Here is a 22,214-nt window from a genome sequence, read left to right as displayed (position 1 = left end):
TTAAGTGGAACAGCAGCTACTGGGGAGAACTGTGGCCACCTGCTAAGTAGCATCTACTCAGAATTCATTTGAAACAATTATAAAAGTTATAATTTCAGACTTCTGGATGCATTTGATCATGCATCTTTTTGCTGTGTCTTTCTTTGCATTGCTGGGATTGCTGGACAATTTCTGATGTTTTCTAGAGAGGTTCTTGCCCACCACCATATGCTTCGCACCCAGTACCTAGTGTGATGCTTGCCACAAAGTAGGTGAACAATAAACATTTTTTGGGGTGAATGAATGAATGAGCAAACCATCTGGGGCACTGACTCGAAAAGTGGAATCATAAAATCACTGCAGTTTAGACTTAAGAGGAGAAGGAGAAGGAAAAACAAGCTAATAAATGAACTCCCGGGCGGGCAAGGTGACTAACACCTGTAATCCTAGCACTTTGTGAGGCCGAGGCAGGTGGATCACTTGAGGCCAGGAGTTTGAGACCAGCCTGGCCAACAGGGCGAAACTCTGTCTCTACTAAAAATACAAAAATTAGCTGGGCATGGTGGCAGGCACCTGTAATCCCAGCTACTCGGGAGGCTGAGGTGCAAGAATCATTTGAATCAGGGAGGTGGAGGCTGCAGTGAGCCGAGATTGCACCACTGCACTCCAGTCTGGGCGACAGAGCAAGACTCTGTTTCAAAACAAACAAACAAACCAAAAAACCCCCAAAAAACAAAAAACCAAGAACTCCCACAAGGGACTATGCAAGGTGGTTTACATGCATGACTCCCTTTAATCTTCACAATTACCTTCAAAGTTATCATGATGCCAGTTTTACAGATGAGGAAACTGATGGTCACAGAGATTGTCTCTTAGAATGCCAAGTCGAAGCCTTTCACTTGGAAGCTGAGGAACCTCAGGCCCAAAGCGCTCAGGGGTCTTGAACTAGTCGACAGAGCTAGCCTCGTTACCGGCCCACTTAGGATGTTTCCAGTTCTGCTTTTGGCTGAAGGCACACTGTAATGATTCCAGAAGCAATATGACCATCAATATCCAAGGAACAGAAAGTTTCCAAAAGCAAAGTGTTCATCTATTAAAACGGGATGGGGACATTAAGACTCCTGGGCAGGTTTTAGGCAAATAAGTCTTTACAGGTTACCCAAGGTGGATTCATGTCTCGAGGTCTCAGGAGATAGATATGGATGAGCAGCAGTAGGTCAGAGGTTCAGGAGCCAGACAGGCCTGGTGCTGGAGCCATGGGGATTTGCCAGCAGGTCCTGGCTACATCACTTTTAACCTTTCTGTGCCTCAGATGAGCAACTGATTAGGGATGTACTGAGTCCCTGCCAGGTGCTCTGCCAAAAAGGACAAATTTGGCCAATAATAGTTACTGAGGGCTATCAAGTGGCTTGAGAGTTACAAAGGTTCATACATAAGATACAGTCCCTATTAGCTGGGCATGGTGGTACATGTCTGTTGTCCCAGCTACTCGGGAGGCTGAGGCAGGAGGATCATATGAGCCTGAGAGGTGGAGGCTGCAGTGAGCCATGATCACACCACTGCACTCCAGCATAGGCAAGAATGAGATCCTGTCTCAAAAAAAAAAAAAGAAAGAAAGAAAAAAGAAAAAAAAAAATTCCAGTCCCTGCTTTTTTCTCTAATCAGGTGACAAACCATCCTGCTTTGCTGGAACTGTCCCAGTTTAAGCACTGAAAATCTCCCATCCCAGGAAACCCCTCAGTCCTGGGCACACAAGGCCAATTGGTCCCCATGGAAGGTCTTGATGGGAAGGGGAAGGAGAAACCACACATGAGAGATAATGATGAACACTAGCTGGGGGCATGTGATGCCACGTCTAATACAGAGGCCCCCAAGGGACTCAGGACAGCAGTGCTGTACACACCACATCAGACCCTGCAGCAAAAGGAAACACCAAGAGTATTGATCTTTCTTTGTTTAAAAATGTGGTATTTGGGGCCAGGCACAATGGCTCACATTTGGGAGGCCGACATGGGAGGATCACTTGAGCCCAGGCTGCCTCCCTCCCAAAGTGCTGAGATTACAAGTGTGAGCCACCATGCCCAGCCCAAAGCAGTTTTTTGTTGTTGTTGTTGTTGTTGTTGTTTTTGAGACGGAGTTTCACTCTTGTTGCCCAGGCTGGAGTGCAATGGCGCGATCTCAGCTCACCGCAACCTCTGTCTCCTGAGTTCAAGTGATTCTCCTGCCTCAGCCCCCCAAGTAGCTGGGATTACAGGTGCCTGCCACCACGCCTGGCTAATTTTGTATTTTTAGTAGAGACGGGATTTCTCCATGTTGTTCAGGCTGGTCTCAAACTCCTGACCTCAGGTGATCGGCCCACCTCAGCCTCCTAAAATGCTGGGATTACAGGCATGAGCCACTGCACTGGCCATTTTTGTTTGTTTTTAAGAGACAGGGTCTTGGCTGGGTGCGGTGGCTCACACCTGTAATCCCAGCACTTTGGGAGGCCGAGGTGGGCAGATCATTTGAGGTTTGAGACTGGCCTGGTCAGCATGGTGAAACCCCATCTCTACTAAAAATACAAAAATTAGCCGGTTGTGGTGGTGCTTGCCTGTAGTCCCAGCTACTCAGGGGGCTGAGGCAGGAGAATCACTTGAACCTGGTTCCAGTGAGATGAGATTGTGCCACCGCACTCCAGCCTGGGCAACAGAGCAAGACTCTGTCTCAGAAAAAAATTTTAAAAAGAGACGGGACCTTGCTCTGTCACTCAGGCTGGAGTGCAGTGGTGTGATCATAGCTCACTGCAGTCTTGAACTCCTGGGCTCAAGTAATCCTCCCATCCCACCTCAGCCTCCCAAGTAGCTGGGACTACAAGTGCACACCACCCTGCCCAGCTAATTATTTATTTTTTGTAGAAATGAGGTTTTGCTCTGTTGTCCACTCTGGTCTTCCACTTTGACCTCCAAAAGTGCTGGGATTACAGGTATGAGCCACCTTGTCCAACCATGAAGCTCATACTGGACGCCAGGCGACTGGATTCTACTCTGTGTGTGCCTAACCACCAGGCTGCACTGCCTAAGTCAAACTGACCCCTGCAGCCTCAGGCCTCAAACATCATCAACTTGGTTTTCTTCACTTCAAAGATGAGGAACAGAGAGGTGCAAGTGTTAATAACAGTAGAACTAGGACTAGAGCTCTGGATTCCTGGCTTCCAGTCCAAGGGCACATTCTCATGGTTGTCTCTCAAAGCAAGGCACCCCTGGGGAGCTTGCATGCCCTGCCAGGGCCTTCAGGTGCTATTTACTCAGCTAGGTGTGGACTCTGCCCGGCTTCTGGGCTATTGTTTGCACAGCAAATGTCACCCAGCACCCCCTCCAACCAAGGAATGGGAACAAAGATGAAAAAACATTCTTTTGCTGGTTTCAGACACCTTGGCATGAGTTTTCAGTTTCTATCTAATCAAATGCAAATTACTGAAAAAGGGGGTTGCCTGAGAAGTGTCTAAAAGCAGTGGACCAGGCCTGGATCTTTTCCATGCCTGGGCAACCTCCAGGACACGGGGCAAGGAATCTAGATTTGAATCCCAGTTCCATTAGCAGGGCATGGTGGTGTACACCTGTAGTCCCAGCTGCCTGGGAGGCTGAGGTGGGAAGATCACGTGAGCCTGGGAAGTAGAGGCTGCAGTGAGCTGTGATCACACCACTGCACTCCAGCCTGGGCGACAGAGTGAGACCTTGTCTCAAAATAATAATAATAATAAGATCCCAGTTCCACCACTGACAATTTCATGGTCATCGGCTTAACCTCACAGGGCCTCATTCTCCTCTGAGAAAAGGGGCCAATTCCTAACTTGCGGGAACCAAAGAGAGAAGGGATGCCAAGTGCTCACACAGTGCCTAGCATACATCCAACACTCGTTAGCTATCCTTCCTAAAGCTGACTTATTTCAGATATCTCATGTATGTCTCTTTGAAAATGAAGGAAGCTTTAAAGTATAGAGGACAAAAACAAGGCTTACTGTTTTTCCCTACTCTGACTTTACCTGGCTTCTTCCTGGAAAAGGGTTCCAAGAACTTTTAGAAATAGAAAGTGAACAAACAAGGCAGATCTTAATCTGTAAAAACAGCCCTACAGATTCCCTCTTTCTCAGGAAGGCCACTGCCTGCAGCTGGAAGCAAATCCACTTAATCAGTAATTTTAGCTCCCTGATCAGTTTCCATCAAGCAGTTCCTATTCTTGAACCAGGATATGCAAACATGGGCACTTACTGGAAGGGAGGTTTCAGGGCCTCTGGGATTTCGTCAGCTGCTCACTCTCCCAGGAGAGCTTGTGGGACCTGTCAAGCCAGTGGCCAAGGACAGAAAGCAAGCTGAACATTTCAAGGTCTACTGGGCCTCCCCCCTTTCAGTTTTTAATTCAGGCAGAACACATTTAAGAAATGCCAAGGAGGAAACTGGATTTATGGCTGCCACGCCAAGTGGGGTGCGGAAAGAAAACAAGAGGAAATACAAAAGGTTGCCTACCTCATTGTACAAAGTGAGGAGGCAAGACAGGTGCACAGAGCATAGCTTTGTCCCATCTCAGGAGCCCTGGGTTCCATCCCAGCTCCTGATCCCAAGAGATACGTTTCCCGGGACTCCAAGGGAGAGCTGAAACACTGGTCAAGCCCAGAGACTTGAAGCTCTTTCCCACTGCTTTAGGGACAGCATCAAAGCAGGGAAGTAGGGGTGGTGAGTGTGTAAAATTTAAGGCCAATTGCAGAGGTGGGGGAAGGATATTCTTTCTCTCTCTCTCTCTCTTTCTCTCTCTCTTTCTCTCTCTCTCTCTCTCACACACACACACACACACACACACATACACACATCCTGCCTCCCATTTTTAAAACAAGTTGCTTATTAAGGTCAGGTGAGGTGACTCACGCCTGTAATCCCAGCACTTTGGGAGGCCAAGGCAGGCAGATCACCTGAGGTCAGGAGTTCGAGACCAGAGTTGCCAACACGGTGAAACCCCGTCTCTACTAAAAGTACAAAAATTAGGCGGGCGTGGTGGTGGGCGCCTGTAATCCCAGCTACTCGGGAGGCTGAGGCACAAGAATCGCTTGAGCCTGGGAGGCGGAGGTTGCAGTGAGCTGAGATCACACCACTGCACTACAGCCTGGGCAACAGAGCGAGACTCCATCTCAAAAAAAAAAAAGTTGGTTAAAAGAGAAATATTAAGGGAGTCTTGAAGGGGCTGGAGTGAAGGCAGGAAAGAGACAAAGGACAAGAGTTAAAATAAGTATAGACAGAAATCTAGCAGGATCAGCCAGGCATGGTGGCTCATGCCTGTAATCCCAGCACTTTGGGAGGCTGAGGCGGGTGGATCACCTGAGATCAGGAGTTTGAAACCAGCCTGGCCAACATAGTGAAACCCCGTCTCTACTAAAAATACAAAAAATTAGCCAGGTGTGGTGGTGGATGCCTGTAACCCCAGCTATTTGGGAGGCTGAGGCAGGAGAATCGCTTAAACCTGAGAGGCAGAGGTTGCAGTGAGCCAAGACTGTGCCACTGCACTCCAGCCTGGGCAACAGTGCGAGACTCCGTCTCAAAAAAAAAAAAAAGAAAAAGAAAAAAAATCTAGAAGGATCTTCTTATACTGCCTTGGGGACAGTAGCAGGTGTTAAAGGCTGAATATTTTTTTTCTTTAGTTTCAAGTAATTTTTAGCACTAGATGAACTGTTATTGCTTTTTTGAGATTCTATCTCAGGTGCAGGTGGCTTCTAGCTTCTTTGGCAGGGAAAAGAGGCATGAAGAAAAGAAGCTAAATTCTGTGCAAATTCCTACTCATCCTTCAAAGCCCATTTGAACATCCTCTCCTTTACGAAGCCTTCCCTGATGGCCCTGGGGAGTTAGGTGTCTTTCTCTTTCCTCAGTACCACCACTTAGGGATGGTGACAGTTACACTGCATTGGAACTATTTGCATGTCTCTCTCCTCTTCTGGATTCTGGTCCCCTGAGAGCAAGATAAAGGCATCAGTGTTCAGGATGAATGCATGACCCCAAATCCAAGGTTTTCTGGCAGTGGTTACGATCATGATGCTAGAAATATCAATTTATTGCAGTTGTCATGACCCAGCTTCTGGACACCAAATAAAAAAGCATTGAATGCAAATCATAGAGCACAGGTGAAGGATGGTGAATTTTAGGAGAACCTTAAGTCTGCACAAAACCAAATTGTTCTCCCTCTCATGCTGGTACCTGAGAGAATGCGGGACACTCCCTTCTCCCTTGGTCAAGATTAGAGGAGTCCCTTTAGTTTTTATTTATTTTTTTGAGACAGATTTCTCTCTTGTTGCCCAGGCTGGAGTGCAGTGGCATGATCTCAGCTCACTGCAACCTCCCTCTCCCGGGTTCAAGCGATTCTCCTTCCTCAGCCTCCTGAGTAGCTGGGATTACAGGCACACGCCACCACACCTGGCTAATTTTTTGTATTTTTAGTAGAGACGGGGTTTCACTATGTCGGCCAGGCTGGTCTCAAACTCCTGACCTCAGGTGATCCACTCGCCTTGGCCTCCCAAGGTGATGGGATTACAGGTGTGAGCCACTGCACCAGGCCAGAGGAATCCCTTTATAAAGCTGTGTTTTCGGCTGGGTGCGGTGGCTCACGCCTGTAATCCCAGCACTTTGAGGGGCCGAGGCAGGCAGATCACCTAAGGTCAGGAGTTTGAGATCAGCCTGGTGAAACCCCATCTCTACAAAAATACAAAAATTAGCCAGGCGTGGTGGCGTGCACCTGAAATTCCAGCTACTAGGGAGGCTGAGGCAGGAGAATCACTTGAACCCGGGGGGCGGAGGTTGCAGTGAGCTGAGATCGTGCCACCACATTCCAGCCTGAGCAACAGAACAAGACTCTGTCTCAAAAAAAAAAAAAAAAAAAAAAAAAAAGAAAGAAAGAAAAAGAAAAGAAAAGAAAAGAAAGATAACTGTGTTTTCAGTGATTTTCCCCAAGACTTTTTGTTTTGTTTTTTTGAGACAGTGTCTTGCTCTGTTGCCCAGGCTGGAGTGCAGTGGTACAATCTCAGCTCACTGCAGTCTCAGCCTTCTGGGCTCAAGTCATCCTCCCTCTTCCCACCCCAACCTCCCAGGTAGCTGGGACTACAGGCATGTGTCACCACGCCCAGTTGATTCTTGTATTTTTTGTAGAGACGGGGTTTCACCACGTTGCCTAGGCTGGTCTTGAATGCCTAGGCTCAAGCGATCCGCCTGCCTTGGCCTCTAAAAGTGCTGGGATTACAGGCATGAGCCACAATACCTGGCCTTCCCCAAGACTTTTAAGTGAAACTTAGAATCAAATAATGCACTTCCAGCAATCCTGAACAAATCTGATTTTTCAAGACATTGCTGAAACACTTCAATTTGAGAAATGTTTATTCCGACCCAAAGCCATACCCAGGGCAGCTGTCTTCTTTACCCCTTTATTCCATAAGGTAAGAAAAAAACATACTCACAGAGCCTTAGAGTTGTAAAGGCACCTGGTCACCTGGAAGGTGACTTGAAAGAACCCCTGCCCCTCCTCTTGCATATACCTCTGGATTGTTGGGGAATCTGCATTCATTTCTTCACCCGCACTGCCTCTGTACAGAACCCCGCTGAGTCAGTGTCTGTTCCAGGCACCTCCACACATGTTCCCATGTGCTGAGGGGGCCATTGGTGGGCAGGCAGACCTCAGAAACAGTTGGTTGCAGTTGCTATCACTTTCCTTTAGATATCTAGGCAGTATTTCCTAAAGCGAAGTCAGAGTGGCTCAGGCTAAGATGGGCTGCCTTTGTTTTGGAGCCCGGAACTATACATTCAACAAGCTCCTTCCTGTGTGCCAGGCACTCTGCTAGGTCGCCTTCACGCACATTCCCACATTTTCTGGTAGAAACACACAACAGCAATGAAGGAAAAAAAAGGAAGCTCTCAAAGAAGTTAATGCTTTGTTCCAGGTTATCTAGCAGAGTCGAGAGCTAACCCACAACTTACATCTCAAGTTTGGTAGTTAATCTCATAATTTTTTAAAAATGAAAACAGCCAGGATTTATGCAGTTCCAAGAGCCAGCCGGGTAAAATATAGACCCAACTCTGTTTTGGTGAATGGAGGGGAGATGAGAAGAGAAAAACCTCCAAGAACAAAGGAGGAGGTATAATTATGTTTGCCTCAGAGAAAACTGGGAGAGAAACCATTCATCTTCCATTCATTCATCTTCCGCTCCCAGATCTTGGAAGAATAGTCACTGTAATGTGGGGGCTAGAAGCATTGGCTTATGAAGTGGACAGGCAAAGGTAGGTTTTCAGCTCCACCACATCCTAGCTAGGTAAACTTGGACAAGTTGCTTAAACTCTCCACTACTCCAAGAGGTTACAGATCACTGAAAGTACAGACATTGGCAAGTATTTTTTGGAAACACATTATGGGTCCTAAGGACTATAATATAGTCTATAAATCTGGAATTTTATGCTGGAAAATACAACTTGTTTTCAAATGGAAAATGATTGTGTTTTGTATAAAACAACAGAGTCACATTTTAAGACCAGGCTGGATAACATAACAAGACCCCTTCTCTACAAAAAATAATAAAAATAAGCCAGTTATAAAGAGAGCTGAATAATAACAAAAGAAAAAAATTAGCTAGGTGTGGTGGTGTGTTTGGGAGGCTGAGGCAGGAGGATCACTAGGGATCAGGATATCATGACCAGCCTGGGCAACATAGCGAGACTCCCATCTCTACCAAAAAAAAAAATTGTTTTTAATTAGCTGGGCATGGCAGTGTGCTTGGAAGGCTGTGGAGGGAGGATCACTTGAGCCCAGGAGTTTGAGGTTATGGTGAACTATGATTGCAGCATTGCACTCCAGTCCAGGCAACAGAGCAAGGCAGTGTCTCTGAAAATAAAAATAAAACAGCAGAGTCACATTTTCAAATTGTAGATGCCAACCTCTTCTTTCCCAGGCCTGACTGCCTCACACACTTTGTTTAGTATAGAGCACGTCCCCATAAGCCACCAAGCCCCAGTTATGGCGTAATTCAAATCCTGCCCCTAGAATTTCATGTAGGAGGGTCACAGGTCTGTGTGCTCAGCAAATGTTTGCTGTCCTCTGCTGGGAATTTTGTTCCAGGTCACACTAACAGGGCAGATACTTGGCAGCCTGTGACCAGGTCCAGCCCACTCATTGGTCAGATGGAAATTTTCTTTCCAGTTTGGAGGAGGGAGCAACTGGAGAAAGCTTATCCAAGGTTCATCGCTGTGACATTTTTCCTGCTTTGTGGACCCCATTTCTGCTTGTGACCAGTGATCAAATTTTATACATACTTAGACATATTTTGAAGACATGAGTACCCTACTGTTTCACGTAGACCTCTGGGAACGGTCAAACTTCTTTCCTACCAAATTCCTTTTTTCTTTTTTTTTAGACAGAGTCTCACTCACTCTGTTACCCAGGCTGGAATGCAGCGGTGCGATCTCAGCTCACTGCAAACTCCACCTCCTCAGGTTCAAATGATTCTCCTAACTCAGTCTCCCGAATAGCTGGGATTACAGGTGCACGACACCATGCCCAGCTAATTTTTGTATTTTTAGTAGAGACGGGGTTTCACCATGTTGGCCAGGATGGTCTCCAACTCCTGACCTCAAGTAATTCACCCGCCTCAGCCTCCCAAAGTGCTGGGATTACAGGCGTGAGCCACTGCGCCCAGCCCTTGGCTACCAAATATCTAAAGATGGAAGAAAGGATGAGATTAATGATAGACTAAGAAGAGTTTGGGAATGCCTGTTGGTAATTAGGGTGGACTGTCTTTGGAAATAATAATAGGTAACAAATATGTGTTTTCTCTATGTCATGTGCTGTGTTAAATACAGGATCTTATTCAAAGCTCAGCCCTTATTTTGGAGACAAGGAAACTGAGGCTCAAAGAGGTTAAGCAACTTGTCCAAGGTTACCTAGCTAGGTGGTGGAGCTGAAAACCTACTTATGCCTGTCTATTTCATAAGCCAATGCTTCTAGCCCCCATGTTACAGTGACTACTCTTCCAAGGTCTGGGAATGGAAGACGAATGAATGGAAGATGAATGGTTTCTCTCCCGGTTTTCTCTGAGGCAAACATAATTATACTTCTTCCTCTGTTCCTGGAGGTTTTTTCTTCTCATATCACCTTTATTCACCAAAACAGAATGGGTCTATATTTTATCCAGCTGGCTCTTGGAACCACATAAATCGTGGTTGTTTTCATGGAAAAAAAAAAAAAAAGAAAGAACAGAAAAAGTACAGCTTGCTATCTTATCCCACATGAATATCAGATGTGCAAAGTCAGCTATAAATAAGAGGATATTTTGGCCAGGCACAGTGGCTCACGCCTGTAATCCCAGTGCTTAGGGAGGCCTAGGCGGGCTGATCACTTAAGGTCAGGAGTTCAAGATCAGCCTGGCCAACATAGCGAAACCCCGTCTCTACTAAAAATACTAAAAAAAAAAAAAAAAAAAAAAAATTAGCCGGGCATGGTGGCAGGTGCCTGTAGTCTCAGCTACTCAGGAGGCTGACCCAGGAGAATCACTTGAACCCAGGAGGCAGAGGTTGTGGTGAGCTGAGACTCCGCTACTGCACTCCTGCCTGGGTGATAGAGTGAGACTTTGTCTCAAAACAAAACAACAAAACAAAAACAGGATATTTTTTAAAATGCTGAGAGTCCCTAATTCATTCTCAGGAAATTCAGTCTCCTAGAAGCCAGATCATGCACAAATTCTCAGCATCACCTAAAGCCTAAGCCACCTCACCAAAGGGGGAGGGAGGGATCAGTTGTTACCATTTTGCAGTCAAAGCCCCAGGGTGTGTGTCTGAGAAGAGTGAACTTGAGTAAATTAAGCTCTTCAGATAAATACGGTTTGCTGAAATTAAACATGAAACATTCTGCAAAAGTAGGTGTACTATCCGGAAGCCAAGTAATTAACATCAATGCAGGATCCCAGAACAGAAAAAGGTCATTAAAGGAAAAACTGGTGAAATCCAAATAAAGACTAGAGTTTAGTTCCTAGCAATGTGTCAGTGTTGGTTTCTCAGTTTTGACAAATGTGCCACAGTGGTGTCAGCTGTTAACATTAGGGGAAACCGGAACTGGGTGAGGGCGTGCCTGAGAATTATCTGTGCTAGCTTTGAAACATTTCTGTACATTTGGCTGAGCTCATGCCTATAATCCCAGCACTTTGGGAGGCTGAGGCGGGTGGATCACATGAGGTCAGGAGTTCAAGACCAGCCTGGCCAACATGGTGAACCCTCATCTCTACTAGGAGGTTGCAGTGAGCTGGGATTGTGCCACTGCACTCCAGCCTGGGTGACAGAGCAAGACTGTGTCTCAAAAGAAAAGAAATTTTTCTGTACATTTAAATTATGCCAAAATAAAAAGTTTAAAATTTCAGTACCAATGAACTGGTTTTCTTTCTTATAGGAATACTGAAGGGGGCTTGCAACACTTTAACTTCTTTCTCTGGAGACAGGGTCTCACTCTGTTGCCCAGGTTGGAATGCAGTGGCATGATCACGGCTCACTGCAGCCTCGACTTCCTGGACTCAGGTGTTTCTCCCACCTCAGCCTCCTGAGAAACTGGGACTACCAGTGCACGCCACCATGGCTGGCTAATTTTTTGTATTTTTTGTAGAGATGGGGTCTCATCATGTTGCCCAGGCTGGTCTTGAGCTCCTGAGTTCAAGGGATCCGCCCACCTCAACCTCCCAAAGTGCTGGGATACAGGCATGACCCACCGCATCCGGCTAAGCTTCTCTCAAACAAGATAAAGCTTGCTTCTCTTGCTACCTTTGAACCTCAGCATAAAGAATAGTTACCAACAATGGAGAGTTTGTGCTTTCTTTTAAAAAAAAAAAGCAAAACCAGATGCAGAGCCAGGTCAGTGCCAAGTGAAAAAGAGCCATGCGATATCTTCGCATTTTTTGAATGAATCTTTTCCTTTTGTTGTCATGCCCTTTTAGTGTCATTTTTAATTGACTGGGCAAATGAACTGCAGCATTTTGTAGATGCCAAAGAGGTACTGAATTTCTTAGAACCCAAGTGCACACAAGTGAACTTCAGGAAGTTTTGCAACTTTTTTTCCAGAAAGTGGTGGGCAGCCACAGGACCGAAGGAAACACCCGTCAACATAACCAAGAGGATTTCCTGCCCACACACTCAGCGTCTCAACGTTATTTGAACGGTTTGTAGATGTCTTTCTTTAGAAATATACTAATAAAATTGGAAATACGGGATCAGTAGTCCTAGCAAACCAAAATGACTTCATCCATTTCTGGAGAATAATGAAGTCCTATGCATTCAAGTTGTTTTCTTTTTTCTTCTTTCTTTCTTTTTTTTTTTTTTTTTTAAGACCTTTTCTTGGTTATGACAAATGTAACACAATAATTTTTTTTTTTTGAGATGGAGTCTTGCTCTGTCGCCCAGGCTGGAGTGCAGTGGCACGATCTCAGCTCATTGCAACCTCCGCCTCCCAGGTTCAAGTGATTCTTCTGCCTCAGCCTCCTGAGTACCTGGGACTACAGGCGCTCGCCACCAAGCCCAGCTAATTTTTGCATTTTTAGTAGAGACAGGGTTTCACCATATTGGCCAGGCTGGTCTCGAACTCCTGACCTCGTGATCCACCCACTTTGGCTTCCCAAAATGCAGGGATTACAGGTGTGAGCCACCGCGCCTGGCTGTAACACAATAATTTAAGATGACAACATTCGAGGAAGTTAGAACTGAGAAGAGGGTACACAGCATTTTCTGCGAGATTGACTCAACTTTGATTCCATCAAGGAAACAAAAATATTGTATAGAAATTTACTCTTCATTCTCTCCCAAAACATTTAAGAGTTTTTCATTTTTCTTTGTAAGAATATAAAAGGTTTTCCTAAACTCTTTGCATTCTTTTCCTTTTTCTTCTTCTTCTTCTTTTTTTTTTTTTTTTTTTTTGAGACAGGGTCTCTCTCTGTCACCCAAGCTGGAGTGCAGTGGCACTACCACTACCATGCCTCACTGCAGCCTGGACCTCCCAGGCTCAAGTGATCCTTCCACCTCAGCCTTCCAAGTAGCTGGGACTGCAGGCATGCACCATGACTCCCAGCTAATTTTTGTATTTTTTGTAGAGACAGCGTCCCACTTTGTTGCCCAAGCTGGTCCAGAACTCCTGGAATATGCGCGCCTTGGATTTCCAAAGTGCTGGGATTATAGGTGTGAGCCACCTGCACCCGGCCTCTTTTTCCATTAATTGGTATGTTTAAAACAATGAGCAACATACCTTCCTTGCTAGAATCTGCCTCTTGACTCTAGCATTGGAATCTATAAAATACAATGCCAAGCAAAGGCATAGGACACGAGTCCTTTACAATGAGTGTTGAAATCATGGCATCAGGGACCCAGAATTCCTGAATTATATTCCTATTCTTTGCCCAAGCCATTTTTATTTTATTTTATTTTACTTTATTTAGAGATGGGATCTCGCTCTATAGCCCAGGCTGGAGTGCAGTGGCATGATCATAGCTCACTGCAGCCACGAACTCCTGGGCTCAAGCTCAAGTAATCCTCCTGCCTCAGCCTCCCAGGTAGCTAGGACTACAGGCAAAAGCCACCATACCTGGCTTCCCGAACAATTTTAAAATTCATTTAGTCAATAAACAGGGAGATGCAGAAATGAGTCAAAGAGCCTTCAAGGACCATACAGTGTAATCTGGAGATACAGACAGGTAACAGTGCTGCAGCTGTTATGCTGGAAGTTTGTGGGGGACATGTGGGAACAAAGCAGGTATAGATTGGAGTGGTGTTTGACCTGACTTGAGAGTAGTGATCTCAGTGGGGGAGATCTTGGCCCCCAGGGGACATTCTGCAATGTCCAAAGACCATTTTGGTTGTCACAACTTGGAGGAGGGGAGGGGTGCCACTGGCATCTGGTGGGCAGAGGCCAGGGATACTGTTAAACAACCTACAAGGGACAGAGCTGCCCCTCACCACAAAGAATTGTCCAGCCCCACATGTCAATAACACTGAGGTTGAGAAACTGTAGTTTAAACAAACAGAAGAAATGGGGTTTACCAGGCAAACTAAACAGAGAAGAATAATTCAGGGAAGTGGTAAGACAGGAGTGAGGGATGGACAGATAAGCTGGAGATGTAATCTGTATGCTTAAGCTGATTTTTTTTTCCCTTTGAACCTTAATTTTCCCATTCACAAAATAGTGATGTGGAATGACTATAATGTGGAACGACTCACCTCTTTTCCTGGTATCAGAAGAAAGTGCCACTGATAAAAATTGTGTGCCTGGGTCCCACCTACTTCTAATTGTCCTGCTCAAGCCTACCTGTTCCTCAGCAGTGCTGGTAGCTTATTGATGAGAACAAAGACGGTACTTGGGAAATCTAAGGAAGGGCAATGTGGCAGGTAAAATTGTCAGTAAGCCGGGCGCGGTGGCTCACGCCTGTAATCCCAGCACTGTGGGAGGCCGAGGCAGGCTGATCACCTGAGGTTGGGACTTCGAGACCAGCCTGACAAACATGGAGAAACCTCATCTCTACTAAAAAACACAAAATTAGCCGGGCACGGTGGCGCATGCCTGTAGTCCCAGCTACTCGGGAGGCTGAGGCAGGAGAATGGCGTGAACCCAGGAGGCGGAGCTTCCAGTGAGCCGAGATTGCGCCACTGCACTCCAGCCTGGGCGACAGAGCAAGACTCGGTCTCAGAAAAAAAAAAAAAAAAAAAAATTGTCAGTAAAAGCGAGGACTGTATTTAATGGCATGTAACAAGAACCCAGCTACCACAGCAATTATAATTCTTATGTAATGTGACATCTGGAAATGGGCAGTCTAGGGCTAAATGGCCACTCCATGGTGCCATCAGGAGCCCAGACTCCTTCTGTCTTTCCCCTCTGACATCCTTAGCATGTGACTCCAATCCGCATATTTGTGAGATGGCGGCTGAACCTCTCAATCTTTGGAAGTTTCATCAGCATTCCAGGCAAGGAAGAGGAGAAAAAAGGAAAAGAGCAACAGGCAAAAGGTGAAAGCCTTCCCAGTTGAGTCTCCTCCACTTAACAAACTTTCCTGGAATCATCTGTGCCTAGAACTTCCACGTATGTATACATTGGCCTGAACCACATTATGTAACTATCCATAAACTCCAGGGAGTCTGGAAGCTGAGTGTTTTCAAGTGGGCATCTTGAACAAAATAGTTTTTTTTAATAAGGAAGAAAAAGTATAATAGGTGCTGTGTAGGTAACTAGAACTGTTGCCTTAGTGCTTTAAAATGAGTACATTCAGGGCCAGGAGCGGTGGCTCACGCCTGTAATTCCAGCACTTTGGGAGGCCGAGGGGGGTGGATCACCTGAGGTTGGGAGTTCAAGACCAGCCTCACCCACATGGAAAAACCCCGTCTCTACTAAAAATACAAAATTAGCTGGGCATGGTGGCACATGCCTGTAATTCCAGCTACTTGGGAGGCTGAGGCAGGAGAATCGCTTGAACCCAGGAGGCAGAGGTTGGGGTGAGCTGAGATGGCGCCATTGCACTCCAGCCTGGGCAACAAGAGTGAGACTCCGTCTCAAAAAAAGAAAAAAAAAAAATGAGTTCATTCAGCTGGGAGCGGTAGCTCATGCCTGTAATTCCAGCACTTTGGGAGGGTGAGGCGGGTAGATCACCTGAGGTCAGGAATTCGAGACCAGCCTGGCCAATGTAACAAAACCCCGTCTCTACTAAAAATACAAACAACAAAAAAAATTAGCCAGGCATGATGGTGCATGCCTGTAATCCCAGCTACTTAGGAGGCTGAGACAGGAGAATCATTTGAACCCGGGAGGCGAAAGCTCCAGTGAGCCGACATCATGCCACTGCACTTCAGCCTGAGTGACAGAGTAAGACCCTGTCTCAAAATATAATAAAATAAAATAAAGCATATTGCAGATAATGTAACCATTCAATAGTCATTCGAAAATATTTACTGAATGCCAAGTATGTACTCAGCACTATCGTAAGCACAGAACACACAAAAAATGGAACCACGAATAACCCTAGCTTCTGCGTCTGAGCTTGTTGAAATCCAGTTGGGAAAAACATACAACATAAACAATAAGAAGTTGGACAACCATGAAAAAGTTAAATAACAATCTATAATAGCAATATAAAAAAGCAGTACATCACTGGTGGGAATGTAAAATGGTATAACCTATAGCCACTTTGGAAAGCTGCTAAGTTTCTAAAAAATTTAAACATAGTATTTACCATATGATACTGCAATTCCACTTATAGGTATTTACCCAAGAGAAATGAAAATATAAAGATTTCACCAGGTCCCGTGGCTCACGCCTATAATCCCAACGCTTTGGGAGCCCAACTTAGGTGGATTACCTGAGGTCAGGAGTTCCAGACCAGGCTGGCCAACATGGTGAAACTCTGTCTCTACTAAAAATACAAAAATCAACCAGGCTTGGTGGCTTGTACCCGTAATCCCAGCTACTCGGGAAGCTGAGGCAGGAGAATCAAGAGTTGGAGGTTGCAGTAAGACAGTGAGCTGAGATCGTGCCACTGCACTCCAGCCTGGGCAACAAAGCGAGATTCCATCTCAAAAAGAAAAAAAAAAGTGAGAATGTTTCTTAATTGAAAAAACATAGGCCTGTCTGGGCACAGTGGCTCACACCTGTAATCCCAACACTTTGGGAGGCCGAGGCGGGCGGATCACAAGGTCAGGAGTTCTATACCAGCCTGTCCAACATGGTGAAACCTTGTCTCTACTAAAAAAACAAAAATTAGATGGGTATGGTGGCAGGCGCCTGTAATCCCAGGTACTCGGGAGGCTGAGGCAGGAGAATTGCTTGAACCCGGGAGGCGGAGTTTGCAGTGAGCCGAGATCGCGCCACTGCACTCCAGCCTGGGTGACAGAGGGAGACTCTGTCTCGAAAAAAAGAAAAAACATAAGTCCTTGGTTGGGAGGAAAGTTGTACTGTTCAAATTTTTTCTGTCTGCTTCCTCTGTTGATTCTGAGAATTGTATTTATCTCCCATTGTGATTTGTGGATCATTTTCATCATTTCAGTCTTTGTTTTATACATTTCTTTTCTTTTCTTTTTTTGAGACAGAATTTCACTCTTGTTGCCCAGGTTGGAGTGCAATGGTGCGATCTCGGCTCACTGCAACCTCCCCTTCCCGGGTTCAAGTGATTCTCCTGCCTCAGCCTCCTGAGTAGCTGGGATTACAGGCACCCACCACCACGCCCAACTAATTTTTGTTATTTTTAGTAGAGATAGCTGTTGGGAGCAAGCCCCCCAAAGTCTGGCCATAAACTGGCCCCAAAACTGGCCATAAATAAAATCTCTGCAGCAATGTAACATGTCCATAATGGCTATAACGCCCAAGCTGGAAGGCTGTGGGTTTACGGGAATGAGGGCAAGGAACACCTGGCCTGCCCAGGGCAGAATACCGCTTAAAGGCATTCTTAAGCCACAAACAATAGCATAAGCAATTCATGCCTTAAGAGCATGCTCCCGCTGCAGTTTACTAGCCCAACCTATTTCTTTAATTCAGCCCATCCCTTCATTTCCCTTAAGGGATACTTTTAGTTAATTTAATATCTATAGAAACAATGCTAATGACTGGTTTGCTGTTAATAAATATGTGGGTAAATCTCTGTTCAGGGTTCTCAGCTCTGAAGGCTGTAAGATCCCTGATTTCCCACTTCACACCTCTATATTTCCTTTTTTTTTTTTTTTTTTTTGAGACAGAGTCTCACTCTCGCCCAGGCTGGAGTGCAGTGGCACAATCTCTGCTCACTGCAAGCTCCGCCTCCCGGGTTCACGCCATTCTCCCGCCTCAGCCTCCCGAGTAGTTGGGACTACAGGCGCCCGCCACTACGCCCGGCTAATTTTTTGTATTTTTAGTACAGATGGGGTTTCACCGTGTTAGCCAGGATGGTCTCGATCTCCTGACTTCGTGATCCGCCTGCCTCGGCCTCCGAAAGTGCTGGGATTACAAGCGTGAGCCACCACGCCTGGCCTCACACCTCTATATTTCTGTGTGTGTGTCTTTAATTCCTCTAGCACTGCTGGGTTAGGGTCTCCCCGACCGAGCTGGTCTCGGCAGATAAGGGTTCACCATGTTGGCCAGGCTGGTCTCAAACTCCTGACTTCAGGGGATCCCCGCCCCAGCCTCCCAAAGAGCTGGGATTACGGGCATGAGTCACCGTGCCCAGCCAATTTTCTTTTGTTTTTTCTTTTGAGACAGGATCTCACTCTGTCACCCAGGCTTGAATGCAGTGGTACCATCTCGGCTCACTGCAGCCTCAATCTTCTGGGCTCAAATGATCTTCCCACCTTAGCCTCCCGAGCAGCTGGGGCTACAAGTGCACACTACCAAGCCCAGCTAATTTTTTTTTTTTTTTTTTTTTTTGGAGACAGAGTCTTGCTGTGTCCCTCACCCAGGTTGGAGTGCAGTGGCTTGATCTTGGCTCACTACAACCTCTGCCTCCCGTGTTCAAGCAATTCTCGCCTCAGCCTCCTCAGTAGCTGGGATTACAGGCACGTGCCACCATGCCCAGTTAATTTTTGTATTTTTAATAGAGACGGGGTTTCGCCATGTTGACCAGGCTGGTCTTGAACCCCTGACCTCAGCCTCCCAAAGTGCTGAGATTACAGGTGTGAGCCGACATACTAGGCCTATACATTTCAAAATTATGTTGCTATGTTCATAAAGATGTATATATGGTAACTTGTACCTTCAATCAACATGAAATATCCTTCTTTGTCCTTTTAATGCCTTTATGATAAATTCTGTCTCATATTAATATTGCTACATATGCTTTCTTTCCATAAACATTTCCATAAACATAAAAATGGCTGGTAAGTCATTTTCCTTTTTTTTTTTTTTTAATTTTTGTTTTTTAGAGGCAGGAGCTCATTCTGTCTCCCAGGTTGGAGTACAATGGTTCAATCATAGCTCATAGCTTACTGCAGCCTCGAACTCCTGGGTTCAAGGGATCTTACCACCTCCATCTTCCGAGCAGCTGGGACTACAGGTGCAAGTCACCACGCCTGGTTAATTTTTTTAAATTTTTTGTAGAGACAAGGTCACAATATGTTTCCCAGCCTGGTCTTGAACTCCTGGCCTCAAGCAATCCTCCTGCCTTGAGAAATATAGTAAACAAAAAATGTGAAATAACATGGCAGAAATAAGTCCAAATAAATAAATAATCAAAAATAAATACAAATGATTTATATTCTCTTCTTAAAAGAGAGAAGCTCTGAGAAACCCCAAAGCCAGCTATATGTTGTTTATAAAGAGACATACATAAAACAAAACAGCATGATTAAGAAGATAATATAACCCATTCACATTTATGTTTTATTATTTATATATTTGGACTTATTCCTGCCATGTTATTTTGTTTTCTGCTTACCAGTGTACAGTATTTTTCTGTTTTCCCTTATCTTTTCTGGAATGCCTATTTATTTCTGTTCCTGTTTTGTCCACCCTTTCCTGACTGATTCTTTCTGAATAACGACTTTTTTTTTTTTTTTTTTTGAGAAAGTCTCACTCTGTTGACCAGGCTGGAGTGCAACGGCACAATCTTGGCTAATTGCAACCTCTGCCTCCCAGGTTCAAGACATTATCCTGCCTCAGCCTCCCCAGTAGCTGAGATTACAGGCACCCCCCACCATGTCCAGCTAATTTTTGTATTTTTAGTAGAGACTGGGTTTCACCATGTTGGCCAGGCCAGTCTCGAACTCCTGATCTCAGGTGATCTGCCCACCTCGGCCTCCCAAAGTGCTGGGATTACAGGTGTGAGCCACCGCGTTTGGCCTCAAAGACCGAGAACTTTGTAATTTATATATTTTATAGCTCTTATCACAGGTGTCTAGTAAATATTTTTAAACACTTATGGCACCTGATGCAAGAATTACCAGGCTCATTTTATAGAGAGGATATGAAACTGTCCAAGGGTTTGGACTCACATGTTCAAGACTGCATGGACAGCAATCTGTAGTGGGTCAAATTATTGTTTTTAGTATGATTTAAAGTGTTTGTCAAAAATATAAAAATCTTGAAAACAAGCTGGGGAAGTGAATTTCAATATCCCATTAACTAAGATCAAAGTGCAATTCATCAAGCTTTTTTCCCCATCCCACACCCTGTGCTTTCTCTACTCAGTTACTCACTACACCCTGCTGGACTAAAAGGGTCCTCCAGCATTTTCTTTCTTACACAGTGCAAGACATTCTCTTGGCATTAATAAATGTTCACTTAATAAATGAAAAGGGCCGGGCTCTGTGGTTCCTGCCTGCAATCCCAGCACTTTGGGAGGCCAAGGCAAGAGGATCGCTTGAGCCTAGGAGTTCCAGCCTAGGCAACGTGGCAAAACCCAGTCTCAAAAAAAAAAAAAGGAAAAAAAAGGCATCAAAAAATAAAACGTAACAGGTGGCATGACATGACATGACTTTTCTAACAGCCTCTTACAGCTTTCCAAGGTCTTTTAATATGAAGCTGTAGGTCTCGGCTAGAAGACACCTCCAGACTTCTCCCAAAACATTTCAGAGGCCAGGAGTAAGTCTCCCCACATCTGAAGGCACATCAGAACCCAGGTGGCCCAAGCTGATGAGAGTTAAACAGGAAGTTGGTTTCTTGGTCCGGCAGAGACTCCAATCACCCCCACCTCTTTTCCAACCCACAGGACAGCACGTGCTCAGGAGGCTCTGGAGTTGGGACAGCCCAGTTAAAAAAAAAAAAATCATTGATTTCCCTCCCAACGAAGAGGCAGAAAACACGTTAGGAGACTCGTGGCCCAGTCCTGGCAAAAACCAAAACTATGTCCCTTTAGAGGGCTTAGATATCAAGAGATGGACTTGCTTTTAGTTCTTTTTCCCATCCTGTTCCCTCCCTACCAAAATACAATTGACCAGCTAATCCGACTTAATAACACTAAAGAATTACTTAGGAACCTGCTATCTTAACATTTCACTTTTTGCATATCCTCCAAATACCAGGTAGCAGTCTTACTACTGTTTGCACCCCTAGAACCTGGAATAGTGCTGCCCGCAGAGGAGGAAGCAATAATTACTTGTTAGAGAAGGTATTGCTGTGCATTTCTGGGGAATTTCACATTTTGTAATTTGCTTTAAAAAAAGTGGACAGGCATATTTACGGGGGTTTCTCGGACTTCTCCATGTTAATATTCGTGTGTATAAATCGCTCCCGTGCTGCTCTCTGGGGGCCCCTCTTTCACAAACACCTGGCCACCCTCACGCCACAATGGCCAGGCAGGAACCTCGACCTCCCCTCGGAGAGGGGGCTCAGGGTCAACCCCGGGGTCTCAGTCTCTACATGTGACGTTTTCCTGTCCCCTCATTTAAAATAACAAGAGGCTGGGCCCAGTGGCTTACGCCTGTAATCCCAGCACTTTGGGAGGCCGAGGCGGGCGATCACGAGGTCAGGAGATGGAGACCATCCTGGCCAACACGGTGAAACCCCGCCTCTACTAAACATACAAAAAATTAGCCGGGTGTGGTGGCGGGCGCCCGTAGTCCCAGCTACTCGGGAGGCTGAGGCAGGAGAATTGCTTGAACCCGGAGGCGGAGGTTGCAGTGAGCTGAGATCTCGCCACTGCACTCCAGCCTGGTGACAGAGCCTGACTTCGTCTCAAAAAATAAGAGTAAAAAATAAAATAAAAATAATAGAGGCCGAAGCGGGAGGTTCACTTGAGCTCAGAAGTTCGAGATCAGCCTGGGCAACACAGTGAAACCTCGTTTCTATTTAAAAAATAAAATAAATTTAAAAAAATGCACGCTCATAGTACAAAGTTTAGAAATGGAACGAAAAACTAAAATTAAAGGTATTCCCCTCCAACCCAGAGATAACACCTATCGTTTATTAAGCCCTCACTATTGTTAAACTTAGTTTTAAAGGGCACGATCTCATTTCTCAAAGACTTCTATTCCGCAGAATTTCCAGGCTTTTTTCTTTTTCTTTTTTTGAGACGGAGTCTCGCTCTGTCGCCCAGGCCGGGGTGCAGTGGCGCGATCTCGGCTCACTGAAACCTCTGTCCAGTCTTTTCGAACCCAAGGCCCAACTGCGCTCTATCTCGACTTTCGGCTCCACTCGGAGCCCGAAGTGGCGCACGAGATAAAATGTTGTCAGGCTGAGGTAATTCTCTGTTAGTCCCGGTAAAAATTCGTCAGTCTGGAAAGCTCTCGGTTTGGAATTAAATTCTGTCACTCCGGATGGAAATAAGTCCG

The 22,214-nt window shown here is 45.6% G+C and overlaps 2 protein-coding genes across 2 annotated transcripts in view; both read right to left on the bottom strand.

The window, feature by feature from the left end:
* Positions 1–996, bottom strand: part of ZNRF3 (zinc and ring finger 3) — a 221,205-nt gene extending 220,209 nt beyond the window's left edge. The window contains exon 1 of the mRNA XM_008973574.5: positions 789–996. Within this exon, the coding sequence (XP_008971822.3) occupies positions 789–803 (15 nt within the window). The 5' untranslated portion in view covers positions 804–996. The remainder of the gene's footprint in view (positions 1–788) is intronic.
* Positions 852–22,214, bottom strand: part of CCDC117 (coiled-coil domain containing 117) — a 49,218-nt gene continuing 27,855 nt past the window's right edge. Inside the window, exon 5 of the mRNA XM_008973575.6 lies at positions 852–996. Within this exon, the coding sequence (XP_008971823.1) occupies positions 852–996 (145 nt within the window). The remainder of the gene's footprint in view (positions 997–22,214) is intronic.

This window comes from Pan paniscus, chromosome 23, assembly GCF_029289425.2.
Source record: "Pan paniscus chromosome 23, NHGRI_mPanPan1-v2.0_pri, whole genome shotgun sequence".
NCBI classification, from domain to species: domain Eukaryota; kingdom Metazoa; phylum Chordata; class Mammalia; order Primates; family Hominidae; genus Pan; species Pan paniscus.
The sequence above is the reverse complement of the archived record's forward strand: the minus strand, read 5'-3'. Positions and strand labels throughout refer to the sequence as shown.